General features: G+C 47.1%; 1 protein-coding gene across 2 annotated transcripts in view; it reads right to left on the bottom strand.

Annotated features, from left to right (window-relative positions):
- Positions 1-5,837, bottom strand: part of LOC308676534 (protein KHNYN-like) — a gene marked incomplete at its 3' end in the record, with an annotated part of 28,364 nt that extends 22,527 nt beyond the window's left edge. Inside the window, exons 1-2 of one of the 2 annotated variants that reach the window (XM_081342376.1) lie at positions 5,597-5,837; positions 2,096-2,350 (exon numbers count right to left, since the gene is read on the bottom strand). In XM_081342376.1, coding sequence (XP_081198502.1) covers positions 2,096-2,350; positions 5,597-5,647 — 306 coding nt within the window. In that variant the 5' untranslated portion in view covers positions 5,648-5,837. The remainder of the gene's footprint in view (positions 1-2,095; positions 2,351-5,596) is intronic. The other variant, XM_081342377.1, reaches the window with a different exon arrangement.
- Between the last annotated feature and the right edge of the window lie 8,557 nt (positions 5,838-14,394).

The raw sequence follows: 14,394 nt of genomic DNA, 5'->3' as shown, positions 1-14,394 counted from the left end.
TTTTTATTCCAACTTCACGAGATCTTTTCTTTCCCCGTGAGAAGTTGAAATTGATTGATTGAACCTTTTTTTTTTTTGCACATGGCGTTGGGAGGCCTAAAGCTAAAAGGTTTTATAAAACCCAGCTGAAGGCCAAGGACTGGGGCGACGGTGCGCGTGCCCACAGAGAGGGCCCTGCGTGCCCCCCTGTGACACGCGTGCCATAGGTTCGCCACCACAGGCCTACACCACCTATACCAAGAAGATTCCTCACCCATTTGCACTCTGATTCAGATAACCCTGAGGTGACACTTAAGCCCCAAGTGGCCTCAACAACTCTCAGAGCGCTAACGACCAGATGACTGCAAAGAATATGAATCCTTCCATTCCACACCATTCAGTCAGAACTGAAGAAGCTTCTTGGATGAGAAGTGAAACATTTTCAAGAAAAAACAAAACACGAAAGCCCACTTGCCTTTTGAAAAGCACCTTTGGGACAACCATGACTTGGATGATTGAGAATCTCCACAGATATCAACCAGTATTATTGCCACAATGAGTAAAGCTTCTTCTCCATTCCGGCATGGGATGGTGCTTCAAGATCTGATTGTAGAGAAAACAGTTTACCGTGATGAGGATAGAACATAGCATCTTTAACCTGCCCCTCTAAAAGGACGGAGGATAAATTACAGAGAGGTATACAGAGGGTGCGACTGTTGAATTCTCAACGTTTTCAACAGAAGAACGACTTCAGAAAAGCCAAAGAGAACAATCTCAACTCCTGGCACCTTTCTAGGCCTGTTCATACAATTGCCAACAATCCAAAAGTCATCAGCTATCACCCTTGTTCTAACTGTTTTTGAGATCTTGTGATGATTATTCCGTTGCTGTTCTGCTCTGTTATGTAAGGTAGAAGCCTTAAGGTGGAATCTCCTTCGACTCAGCCTCAATTCATAGTGACTTCAAGGCTAAGCCCAAGTCATTTTCTGCCATTCGGAAGCAAATTTTCCTGGCCACCTGGAAGTATATAGATACCATGTTTCCCAAAAAATAAGACCCAGTCTTTTTTTTTGCCCCCAAAAGAGGCATCAGGTCTTATTTTCAGGGTGGCGTCTTTTCCCTGGTCTCACCTTGCATGCATCACCCCCAGCCTCCATTTTACCATCAGAGGCCTTCCAGAAAGGGCTGTGCCATCCGAGAACTGAGCTACAACTCTCGGCTGCAGAGGCCTTTCCGGAAGGTCTCTGAAAGCAAAATGGAGGCCGAGGGCGACTCGTGCAAGGTGAGACCATGGAAAAGACAACCCCACATACAAAAAAATAAGGCCCGATGCCTCTTTTGGAAGGCAAAAAAAAAAAGCCAGGTGATAGATATTTTCAAGGAAATACAGTACCATTATTATTATTATTATTATTATTATTATTATTATTATTATTATTATTATTGTTATTGTTATTGTTATTGTTGTTGTTGTTGTTGTTGTTATTATTATTATTATTATTATTGTTATTATTGTTATTATTGTTATTATTGTTATTATTATTTGGAAGGGACCTTGGAGGTCATCTAGTCCAACCCCCTGCTAAGGCAGGAAACCCTATACCATTTTAGGCAAATGGCTGTCCAGTCTCTTAAAAACTTCCAGTGTTGGAGCATTTACCACTTCTGGAGGCAGGTTGTTCCACTGGTTAGTTGTTCTAACTGTCAGGAAGTTTCTCCTTAGTTCTAGGTTGCTTCTCTCCTTGACTAGTTTCCATCCATTGCTTCTTGTCCTGCTTTCAGGTGCTATGGATAATAGCTTGACTCCCTCTTCTTGAGGGATATTGGAAGACTGAGATATTGGAACACTGCTATCATGTCACCCCTCACTCTTCTCTTCGTTAAACTACACATACCCAATTCCAGCAACCGTTCCTTGTATGCTTTAGCCTCCAGTCCCCCAATCATCTTTGTTGCTCTTCTCTGTACTCTTTCTAGAGTCTCGACATCTCTTTTACATCGTGGTGACCAAAACTGGATGCAGTATTCCAGGTGTGGCCTTACCAAAGCATTGAAGACCATGATAACTTGTTTTATGGGAATTAATTTGGACTGAGGATCAAAGAGTTTGCCTGACCTTTGCACTATGAAGATTCTCTTGGCTTCCTTGTAACTGCAACCAGATCTTCCTTGCTCCTTTGGGATCTGATCCCAGCACCCCCACAACATTCAGCTCCACCCGAAAGAGGCGTTCAATTTGGGGACGGTGTTGCATCAACATATCCTGGGCCTCCTCGGGCACCGCAAATTCATCCAGGATCCTGCTGTTCGGCATGATGGGAGCTTGTGTCTGCCAGCCGCTGAACATCTGGGTTGCTATGTAGCTAAAAAGCTGTAGGGAAGAGAAATCAGCCTGATTGAAAGGGCTGTGGTTGAGAGATGAAAGCAAAGTGAAAACAGGGGAGCAAAAGCACGCAGGATGCCATCACTTAAAGCTTTCCAGTCCCTGAGTAACCATGAACTATCAACATTTGCCTATCCCACAACCTTGGGAAGGACTCAGTGGGATGATAAAAATGCTAAATCCAGTCCAAACATCTGGCTGACTTTGCAAAACACTTTTAATAGTGTTCGATTCTCACCGGCTCAAGGTTGACTCAGCCTTCCATCCTTCCAAGGTTGTTAAAATGAGTACCCAGATTGTTGGGGGCCAATATGCTGACTCTGTAAACCCCTTAGCAAGGGCTGTAAAGCACAATGAAGCGGTATATAAGTCTAAGTGTTAATTGTTATTTAAGGTCACATGACTGAAAAAAGAAAGGAAGGGGGACTTAGAATGGAGGAGGTGGCAATACTCAGAACAGCTGACTGGGTGCCCCTTTCCATAAGAACGCATTGATTTTTCTCTCTATTTGCAAACTGCAACTGGATTCAGACTATTTGCAAACTCCACCTTATGCAGTGATAAGGTACTCATGTGGAATAAAGCTGCACTTATTATAAAAATTATAAAAAGTCTGCAACGGTGCTGACCTGCAACCCTTATTTGTATGAAATGGTGTAGGACAGGGGTGTCAAACTGCAGGCCCGTGGGCCAGATGCGTCATGCCAAAACCATGCCCACCCCAGCTCCAGCAATGGGGGAAAAGTTGCGATATGTCGCGACACGTCATGTGACGTGCAGAGTTTGACACCCCTGGTGTAGGAGATAAAAATGAGGGGGAAAAAATCTGTAGAAGTCAAATTACAGATCTTTCCCACATACATAATCTAAGCACTTGACTTTATCCAAATCAGGTGGATATCCCATGGGCTGTGTGTGGCCCCAGAGAGCTTGCAATGTGGCCCCACAATAGCTTTAATAGCTTTATATTATTTATATCCATTAACTATCTTAGATATTTTATATGCAGCCCAAGACAAGCAAAGAGGTTGGGCACCCATGATCTAAATGTTAAGCTTGAAGAAATAAGTTTCTATTCCCCAGTGCCTACATAATGCTGATCTCACTCTTCAGGAAGAGGGAGGGAAAAAAGGCTTGACTTCAAAGACAAATACAATAATTGTCATACAGGCAGTACTCAACTTACAACAGTTCATTTAGTGTCCATTCAAAGTTAGAACAGCACTGAAAAAGTAACTTATGACCGTTTTTCACAGTTACGACCTTTGTCGCATTCCCCATTATCACATGATCAAAATTCAGACATTTGGCCACTGGTTCATATTTATGACCATTGCTGTGTCCCAAGGTCATGTGATCACCTTTTTGTGACCTTCTGACAGGCAAAGTCAATGGGGAGACCAGATTCACTTAACAACGGGGTTACTAACTTATTAGCTGAAGTGATTTACTTAGCAATCGTGGCAGGAAAGGGGCAAAACTCACATCCCAAATGTCTCACTTAACAACAGAAATTTTAGGCACAATTGGGGTCATAAGTCGAGGACAACCTGTGTTAGTAATAGCAAAGCACAGGAAAGGATACAGGAATAAAAGCATTGACAGGGCCACCATGAACTAATCTTTAAAGCGCAGATTCAGATTTAAAGCCCGTGCCAGAGACTTTGAACCAATTGTTTTCGCTCATGCCAACCTGTCTCACGGACTAGTTTTTTAAAGCTTAAAAATATGGTATGTGTCAGATCTATTATCCTGCTTTTCCTTAGGGAAATCAAGGAAAAGGCAGGCTCCGTGTCTCAGTTCAGGGGGATGTAAAATGTTAAAAGATCAGCGGATGTAAAAGGAAAGCAAATGTAAACACCAAAGGCCAGTTTCAATTCAGAGAATAGAGTTGGAAGGGACCTTGGAGGTCTTCTGGTCCAATTCATGGTGGCAGAAGGATCCACGGAGGAGAGCTGCCATTCATCCCACTGGATTGGGAACCTACCTAGACTGCGGGACGGAGGAACTCCAGGCAACTGGAGCCTAAAAGGCCAGGAAATAAAAACAGGCCACTTTCCATGTCAAGGGGATTTCTCACTTATTTTCATACTGCTTCTCCAGTGTGGAAAAGTGAAAGGAGGGGGGGGGAGTTGTCTCTGTGTTTTGTTTTCCCCGAAGGACAGAACATAAATATCCCAGAACAAAAGTCATCAGTCCGAAAGGACTCACACTCACCAAAGAGGGGGACCAGCGTCCCAAAAGCAAAGCTTCAAAAAGAAAACAGCAGAGAGAGAAAAACGACAACCAGAGGATCTTTCACCACCAACAACAATCTCTTGGCCTAACGATGCGCCCACTTCCACTTTTTGCGGGGAAGGGAGGGGGAGGGCATTTCCCTTCCCTTCCCCACCGATCTGACCGAAGAGACCCCCCTTGTGCCCCAAACTTACCCGCCAGTCATCCAGTTCTCCTTTTATCCTCGGGATCGCCAACCCGGCGTCCCCCCCGAGATCTCCCCCCCACTCCACCAGCCAGTGGGCAGTTGGAGAGGGGAGCTCCACCGCTCACGATCCTGCCTATGTCGCCACCCCGATGACCTGGGGGGGGAGGAAGGGGAACTGCCCAAGCGCCCCCCTCCCTCCAGCCCAATAAAGGTAAAGGTGAAGGTTCCCCCACACGTGTGCTAGTCGTTTCCGACTCTAGGGGCCGGTGCTCATCTCCGTTTCAAAGCCGAAGTGCCAGCGCTTGTCCGAGGACGTCTCCGTGGTCATGTGGCCGGCATGACTAGACGCCAAAGGCGCACGTAACGCTGTTACCTTCCCACCGGAGTGGTCCCCGTTTTTCTACTTGCATTTTTACGTGCTTTCGAACTGCTAGGTTAGCAGAAGCTGGGACGAGTAACAGGCGCTCACTCTGCTACGCTGCGTGCTTTCGAACTGCTAGGTTAGCAGAAGCTGGGACGAGTAACAGGCGCTCACTCTGCTACGCTGCGTGCTTTCGAACTGCTAGGTTAGCAGAAGCTGGGACGAGTAACAGGCGCTCACTCTGCTACGGCGGCACTCGGGATTCGACCCGCCAAACCGCCGACCTTCTGATCCACAAGCTCAGCGTCCTAACCCACTGAGCCACCGCGTCCCAATACGACCGCCCTTTCCCCATTTACGACGAAAGGGGAGGGGGGGGAGAATTGAAGTCCCCGAAAGAGACGCGCTCGCAGAGCTTGCGCTCTGCGGGCTCCGCCGGGCGCCTTACCCGCTGGAGTCGCCGAGGGAGCCCCGACACCGCCGAGGACCCCCACTCCATCAGTTCCCATCGCTGCTGCTTCTTCTTCTTCCGCGCTGGCTTTCGGAGAGGGGGGGAGGAGGGAGAAGGGGGGGACGCTCTTTTCTCTGCCCGGACGCCTCCCGCGAGGAACTCCCCCAAAAGTCAGCCTTTGCGCTCAAGGTTCAGCTTCCATTTTAGAGCCAAGCGGAAGCGCCCGACTGCTTGTGCAGACTCGGAGTTTCCCAGCTGGGCGGTGCGTCTCGGGGGGGGGGGAGAGAAGGTGGAGGTTCCCTGGCCCGCTTCCTGTACGCCGGTAACTTCCTGCCCTGGGCGAGGAAGAAAGCGGTTTCTGAACGTGAACAGAGTGCCGCTTCTCTCTCTCTCTCTCTCTCTTTCTTTTTCTCTCTCCTCCTCCCTCCCCCTTTTGCAAAAGTGCACGGTTTTTCTCGGCGCCCAATGCATCTGGCAAAATGTTATTGTAACTCATTCAGAAAAGTTATTTGATTGCCCAAATTGTCTGTCTGCCTGCCTGCCCCCCCCCCTCTCTCTCTCTCTCTCTCTCTCTCTTTCTCTCTCCTCCTCCCTCCCCCTTTTGCAAAAGTGCACGGTTTTTCTCGGCGCCCAATGCATCTGGCAAAATGTTATTGTAACTCATTCAGAAAAACTATTTGATTGCCCAAATTGTCTGTCTGCCTGCCTGCCCCCCCCCCTTCTCTCTCTCTCTCTCTCTCTCTCTCTTTCTCTCTCCTCCTCCCTCCCCCTTTTGCAAAAGTGCACGGTTTTTCTCGGCGCCCAATGCATCTGGCAAAATGTTATTGTAACTCATTCAGAAAAGTTATTTGATTGCCCAAATTGTCTGTCTGCCTGCCTGCCCCCCCCCCTTCTCTCTCTCTCTCTCTCTCTCTCTCTTTCTCTCTCCTCCTCCCTCCCCCTTTTGCAAAAGTGCACGGTTTTTCTCGGCGCCCAATGCATCTGGCAAAATGTTATTGTAACTCATTCAGAAAAGTTATTTGATTGCCCAAATTGTCTGTTTGCCTGCCTGCCCCCCCCCCTCTGTGTGTGTGTGTGTGTGTGTGTGTGAGACAGAAAAATTAATCAGTGGAACGATTTGCCTCCAGAAGTTGTGAATGCTCTAAAACTGGAAGTTTTAAAGATGAGATTGGACAACTATTTGTCTGACATGGTATAGTGCAGGGGTAGGCAAACCTCGGCTCTTTTATGACTCATGGACTTCAACTCCCAGAATTCCTAAGCCAGCCAAGCTGGCTCAGGAATTCTGGGAGTTGAAGTCCATGAGTCATAAAAGAGCCGAGGTTGCCTACCCCTGGTATAGTGTTTCCTACCTGAACAGGGGGTTGGGCTAGAAGACCTCCAAGCTCCCTTCCAACTCTGATTCGATTCTATTCTATTCTATTCTATTCTATTCTATTCTATTCTATTCTATTCTATTCTATTCTATTCTATTCTATTCTATTCTATTCTATTCTTTGTCTGAAATGGTATAGGGCAGGGGTAGGCAATCTCGGCTCTTTTATGACTCATGGACTTCAACTCCCAGAATTCCTGAGTCAGCTTAGCTGACTCAGGAATTCTGGGAGTTGAAGTCCATGAGTCATAAAAGAGCCGAGGTTGCCTACCCCTGGTATAGGGTTTCCTGCCTTAGCAGGGGGTTGGACTAGATGACCTCCAAGGTCCCTTCCAACTTCTTCTTCTTCTTCTTCTTCTTCTTCTTCTTCTTCTTCTTCTTATTATTATTATTATTATTATTATTATTATTATTATTATTATTATTATTATTATTATTATTATTATTATTCACCTGTCATCTTTTATGCCTGTCTACCCACCCACCTAGCATCTATTATGTCTGTCTATCGTCATCTATCATGCATTCATATCTGCCCATCCATCATCTATCTTTACTGTATATCCATCCTCTCTCTCCTTTCCTCCACCCCCTTCACCCCCCCCCTTTGCAAAGATGCATGGGTTTTTTTTTTCCTCAGTGCTCATGCATCTGGCTGAGTTTACACAATCACACAATGTCCTGAACCGGATTAGCTGGGTGCAGATGCCCACCGTGCAAACCTTGATTTTAAAGGCTTGAGAGAAAGAGAGAATGAGTTTCCACACGTGAGCTATCACGTTCATCACTTCAGATCGCTTGTGTTTCGATGAAATCTTGAGGCTCCGGGAAAAGGGTGAATCGAATAACTAGGTAAAAAAACTGGGTAAACAAAGTCTCTAGGTCTAGGAGATGGAACGCGCAAAAGCCTGTTGTGTGTGCACAGGATTAGGAGACCCGCCCACGTGCCCCGACTCGAATGTGCGATTATATTGTATGCATGCGAGATTGCCCCCTGTAGGTAATTCTTGTTCTCTTGTCTCTGCCAAGGAATGACTGCATTAAAAAAAACAAACCAGAAGCTTCAAAAAGGACCTGAGACCTGCCAAAGGGTGCTTGGTCGTGGGCAGAGTGGCCTCACACCGGTCCCCAGGATCCAGTCTCCCCAACCTTCAAACTGTTGCCGATACCCAGTGCTTTTTTTGTATAAGAAAAAGGTGCCAGAACTCACACGTGTCAGACAACCCGCCTTGCCTATCCTACAAGGCTCCATCCAAAAAAGGTGCCGGAACTCTGTTCTGAGCGTTCTATGACAAAAAAAGCCCTGCCGATACCCCAAGACAAGAGCCGGCTTAGTCTAGCCTCAGTTTCCTGTCTGCAAACGTTTGCCGCAGTGCCCCGGGGGTGAAACTAGTTCAGGACGTAATGAGAAGCTTTTACCTGCAAACAGCTAAAATAATGCTATCGCACAAGGCTAACACAAGCAAGAAACAGTCGAACATTTCAGTCCCCTCTTGCCTTTTTTAAAAAAATGTCACTGCATTGCCGTAAGACATCCTGAGAAACCCCCTAAAAAAGCAAAAAAAAAAATCCCCAACAATCAGAAAAGATGTTGGCTCCCACAGGAAAGGGTTAGGTACAAAATGTCCCCACTTCTGGTTTCAATCAGCCGTGCCAGAATACAGATATTGCATTTAGTTTGCCTCTCTTGTTTCCATTCTTCACTGCCACGGGACACCTTGATTTTGCTTTGGGACATTCGTGGGGTTCCCCACCACCACCACCACCCTAGACTTCTGCTCCCCCTTCTGTACTTCTGCAAACCGCCTCCGGTTTATGAAATCCTCCCACCAGTAGAGATTTTTCCCCCCTATTTTTGGCACATGAGCAATCATGCTTCTAATTTAATCAGAATAGAGCTGGAATGGAGCTTGGGAAGTCTTCTAGTCCAGCTCCATGCTCAAGCAGGAGACCGTATACCCGTGGTAGCGAACCTATGGCACGCATGCCACAGGTGGCACGCAGAGCCCTCTCTGTGGGCATGCGCGCTGTTGCCCCAGTCCTGGGCCTTCAGTTTTAGGCCTCTGCCGCCGTGTGCAAAAAAAAAAGGTTCAATCAATTTCAACTTCTCGTGGGGAAAAAAAATATCTCGCAAAGTTGGAATTGATTGAACTTTTTAGTCCCACCCAGTCTGCCGTTACTACCGCAGCCACGCCCACCCAATGGGCCACGCCCACCCATTGGGCCACACCCACCCAAAGGGCCATGCCCTTCTGGCACCCGATGATACATAAGTGGGTTTTGGGTTGCAGTTTGGGCACTTGGGTCTCTTAAAGGTTCGCCATCACTGCCCTATACCATTTCAGACAGTCTTTTCTTAAAAACCTCCAGTGATGAAGCACCCACAACTTCTGAAAGCAAATGTTTGTCACTTAACAAATGTTTCACTTAGCAACAGAAATTTTGGGCTGTTACGGTCGTAAGGCGAGGAGTAACCATACATCCTTTTTTTTTAGATTGATTCTTCAAAGTTTAGTTTGTGTCTCTTAATTATGGGACACAATCATACAGAAAAATAAAAATTCAGTGCTTATTGAACAATTCAAGCATATATGTATGTTTAGAAATCTTCCTGTATTCAGGGGTGATTCTTTCCACTTTACAATTGTACAAAGACTTTACTGAGGCAAACATTATCCATTTTCTCAAATGCCTGACGGAATATTTGCCCTATTGGTAAAGAAAGGGAAGAGATGGAGACAAAGGTTAATGAGTGTTAAGGAAAACAAGTAGAACAAGATAGCCAACATACTTTGAATTCTTTCTCATTCCTTTACACAAAGGCAAAGGGCTGTTAAGGGGAGAAAAAAAATGTTTCCCTGCTGTACCAGTTTTAGGGGAGAACAGCACTCTCCCAGCTTTGCTGAAGGACCTTTTTTTGGAGTTCAGTGAGTTAAATCAGGGCTTTTCAACCAGGGGTTCGGGTACCACCTGTGGTACATTGGCACCTGGCAGGTGGTACGCGACCATTCTAGAAATGTGGTAGCGGGTGAGGGGAATGAGCTGAACCTGTGGTAGCACCGCACAAGCCTGAGCAAGAGACGGCTGGAGCTGCAGGGCTGTCAGGGCTTCTGAGCGCAGAAAAAGTGACGATCAGCTGGGATGTTGCAGCATCTCCAGGCTCTTGTGATTTACATTCAGATGCTTGGCAACTGATTCATATTTATGACGGTTGCAGTATCCCAGGGTCATGTGAAGTGACCAAAACCTACTGCAACCACCCAGCAGATGGGGGGAATAAAAACCAAACACACCCCACCCCACCCCCACTGCCAATCCTCAACAGAAATGCTCACAACAATGAAAACCGCAGACAGGAGGAAGAGCGCTGCCGGGCAGGCAGGCAGGTGTCTTGCTCGGCTGTGGCTTGGGGGGGCACTTTTTTCAGTGCCATAGTAACTTTGAACAGTCACTAAGCGAACTGTTGTTAAGTTGAGGACTACCTGCACTTCATCACTTTTTTCCTTTTTGGGGGGTGGGGGGGTCATCATGTTTTTGACACCTTGCTAGGTGACAGGTGATATTCGGATGTTCCCATATCCTAAAAGTGGTACCATGGGTGAAAAGGCTGAAAAGCCCTGAGTTAAATGATGCTCACAGGAGATTCTCCTTTATTTCAGCACTTCCTCCTGCTGTGCTGAGAAATACGAGGGAGCGGTTGTAGGGAAAACTTCAGAGGTCACCCCAAAAGCTTTTGCAGTCTGAGGTGGCCTTGGGCAACTCAATTGGTGCACCTCGATTTAAACTGCTCGGCTACTCTTGGCAAACAAAATATAATTCTAGTATCAGACACTGCCTGGAGTCACTGCTGTGAGATGGGTAGCCAGGAAGGAAGGGAGGGAGGGAGGGAGAGGCAGGAAGGGAGAGGGAAAGGAGGAAGGAGAGAGGAAGGAGAGAGGAAGGAGAGTGAGGAAAGAGGGATGAAGGGAGAGAGAGGGAGGGAAGGAAAGGAAGGAAAGAAAGAAAGAAAGAAAGAAAGAAAGAAAGAAAGAAAGAAAGAAAGAAAGAAAGAAAGAAAGAAAGAAAGAAAGAAAGAAAGAAAGAAAGAAAGAAAGAAAGAAAGAAAGAAAGAAAGAAAGAAAGAAAGAAAGAAAGAAAGAAAGAAAAGAAAGAAGAAAGAAAGAAAGAAAGAAAGAGGAAGGAAGGAAGGAAGGAAAGAAGGAAGGAAGGAAGGAAGGAAAGAGAAAGAAAGAAAGAAAGAAAGAAAGAAAGAAAGAAAGAAAGAAAGAAAGAAAGAAAGAATGAAAGAAAGAAAGAAAGAGAAGGAAGGAAGAGAAAGAAAAAGAAAGAAAGAAAGAAAGAAAGAAAGAAAGAAAGAAAGAAAGAAAGAAAGAAAGAAAGAAAGAAAGAAAGAAAGAAAGAAAGAAAGAAGAGAGGGAGGGAGGGACATGCTTGGAGCTCTTTCCTGCCATCCCATCCCAGTTTCCTGCTGACCGCGCTACTCCCGCCATTGGTCTCTGCAGCCTGCCTTAGCCTTTGGATTGCTCCCTGCTACAACTCCAGTTTTGCTATACTTTTTCCTCATTCTCTTTGGCTCTTCTTCGCCATGGACCTGCAGCCGTTTCTAAGCCTCCCTCCCACCGAATGGAACTAAGCGTAAAGCAAAGGACGCCTGAATACTGTTCCTCCAATGATTATCCTACTTCAGGGCCATTAAGTGGAGATGCTGGTTAAGGCAGAAGGAAAGGAGAAGAAGGGGCAGCCAGCAGCCATGTGGATGTGGAGGCTTGGAAGCCGTGAAGAAACCATAAAGAAGGCAACCAGCAGCCATGTGGATGCGGTTACAGAGGCTTGGAAGCCGTGAAGAAACCATGTTAGGGACAAACCGTCAGGGAGAAAAATCTGCCTACAGGTAGATATTACCTGGGAGGAGTTTGATTCTGTGACTCCGGAGGAAGTGGACAGGATTATGGGGAGGCTGAGCTCCACCACATGTTTATTGGACCCGTGCCCTTCCTGGCTGGTTTATGCAGCCCGGGAGAGGACGCGCAGCTGGTTCCAGGCAGTTATATCGGCTTCTTTGAGTGAGGGCTGCTTCCCTGCCGTCTTGAAAGAGGCGGTGGTGAGGCCTCTCCTCAAGAAGCCTGCCTTGGATCCAACTGTATTGAACAACTTTCGTCCGGTCTCCAACCTTCGCTTCCTTGCGAAGGTTGTTGAGAGTGTGGTGGCGCATCAGCTCCCTCTGGTCCTGGATGAAGCGGATTATCTAGACCCGTGCCAATCGGGTTTCAGGCCCGGGTACAGCACAGAGACGGCATAGGTCGCGCTGGTGAATGATCTCTGGAGGGCTCGGGACAGGGGACATTCCTCTGTTCTAGTCCTATTAGACCTCTCAGCGGCTTTCGATACCATCAACCATGGTATCTTGCTGCGGCGTCTCAGGGGATTGGGAGTGGGAGGCACGGTTTTACAGTGGTTCTCCTCCTATCTCCAGGGACGCTCACAGTCGGTGTTGACAGGAGGGCAGAGGTCGACCGCGAGGTCTCTCGTTTGTGGAGTTCCTCAGGGGTCGGTCCTCTCGCCACTCCTGTTCAACATCTATATGAAACCGCTGGGTGAGATCATTCGTGGCTTTGGAGTTGGGTATCATCAGTATGCTGATGATACCCAGCTTTTTCTTTTGACCCCAAACCACCCCAGTGATGCCCTCGACGTGATGTCACGTTGCCTGGAGGCGGTCCGGGTCTGGATGGGGAGGAACAGACTTCAACTCAACCCCGACAAGACTGAGTGGCTTTGCATACCTTCATCCCGGGTTTATTCGGATATTCCATCTCTTTCTATGGGGGGTGAACTATTACCCCCTGTAGATAGGGCTCGCAACTTGGGAGTCCTCCTAGATTCACAGCTTACTTTGGAAGACCACATAGTGGCTGTGACTAGGGGGGCTTTCGCCCAGGTCCGCCGGGTGCGCCAGTTGCGGCCCTATCTAAGCCGGGATGATTTATGCACGGTCACTCATGTGCTCGTGACCCCTCGTCTGGACTACTGCAACGCTCTCTACATGGGGCTGCCCTTGAAGACCACCCGGAGGCTCCAACTGGTACAGAATGCAGCCGCGAGAGTTGTGTTGGGAGTCTCCCGATACTCCCATGTTACACCTCTGCTCCGTGAGCTGCATTGGTTGCCAGTTGTCTTCCGGGTGAGATTCAAGGTACTAGTAATGGTATTTAAAGCCCTACATTGCAGGGGTCCGGAGTACCTCAGGGAACACCTGCTGCCGGCATCAATCTCCCTGCGCCCTGTGCGTTCCCACAGAGAGGGTCTCCTCAGGGTGCCACCGATCAGAGAATGTCGATTGGTGGCCCCCAGGGGGAGATCCTTCTCTGTGGGCGCTCCGGAACTATGGAATCAGTTACCGGTAGAGCTCCGGATGGCGCCCGATCTTCGCTCTTTCCTCGCGATCTCAAGACGTTTTTGTTTGTACAAGCCGGCCTAGCCTGATGGGGGATTGGTGGGGTTTTTTATTCTTGTATTAATATTGTATCTTTGGGGTTTTATAATTGTAACATATCAATTGTTTTAAAATCGGGCAATTATTTAATTTCTTTTTAATATTTGTAACTTTGTATTTTATTCTTGCCCTGTGAACCGCCCTGAGTCCTCAGGGAGAAGGGCGGTATAGAAATATTATTAAATTAAATTAAAATTAAATTAAAAATAGTCCTTGCCTTACGACCACAAATCGAGCCCCAACATTTCTGTTGCTAAGCGAGACATTTGTTAAGTGTGTTTTGCCCCATTTTACGACCTTTCTTGCCACGGTTGTTAAGTGAATCACTGCAGTTGTTCAGTTAGCAACAGGGATGTTCAGCGAATCTGGCTTCCCCACTGACTTTGCTTGCCAGAAGGTCGCAAAAAGGGGGATCGCATGATCCTGGCCCTGATCCCGACACTGCCACCGTCGTTAACATGAACCAGTTGCCAAGCATCTGAATTTCAATCACGTGACCATGGGGACGCGGCAACGGTCGTTAGTATGAAAAATGGTTATTAAGTCTCTTTTTTCAGTCCCACTGTAACTTTGAATGGTCACTAAATGAAATGTTGCATGTCGAGGACTATATTTATATGTTCGCTAAGCGCCAGCACTGATTTCATAGCACATAATCAATTATCCATTTTGATCTTTCAGTTATACTTGCATTTCAGAGGCGTGAAAATATTTATTAGAAAGCTGGGCGGGGGAGGGGCAATAAGGATTGGACAGGAGACTTGCAATGCCTCTCGTCATTTTTAACACCTCTGGGATTTCTGCTCTGCTGTGAATAACAGAATTGGAAGGGACCTTAGAGGTCATCTAGTCCAACCCCCTGTTCAAGCAGAAGGCCCTATGCCATTTCTGACAAGTGGCTGTCCGGTCTGTTCTTAAAAACTTCCA

The sequence above is a fragment of the Vipera berus genome (assembly GCF_964194415.1).
Source record: "Vipera berus genome assembly, chromosome: W".
In the NCBI taxonomy this organism is placed as follows: domain Eukaryota; kingdom Metazoa; phylum Chordata; class Lepidosauria; order Squamata; family Viperidae; genus Vipera; species Vipera berus.
Note: the sequence above shows the minus strand (reverse complement) of the source record. Positions and strands in the feature narration are given on the sequence as shown.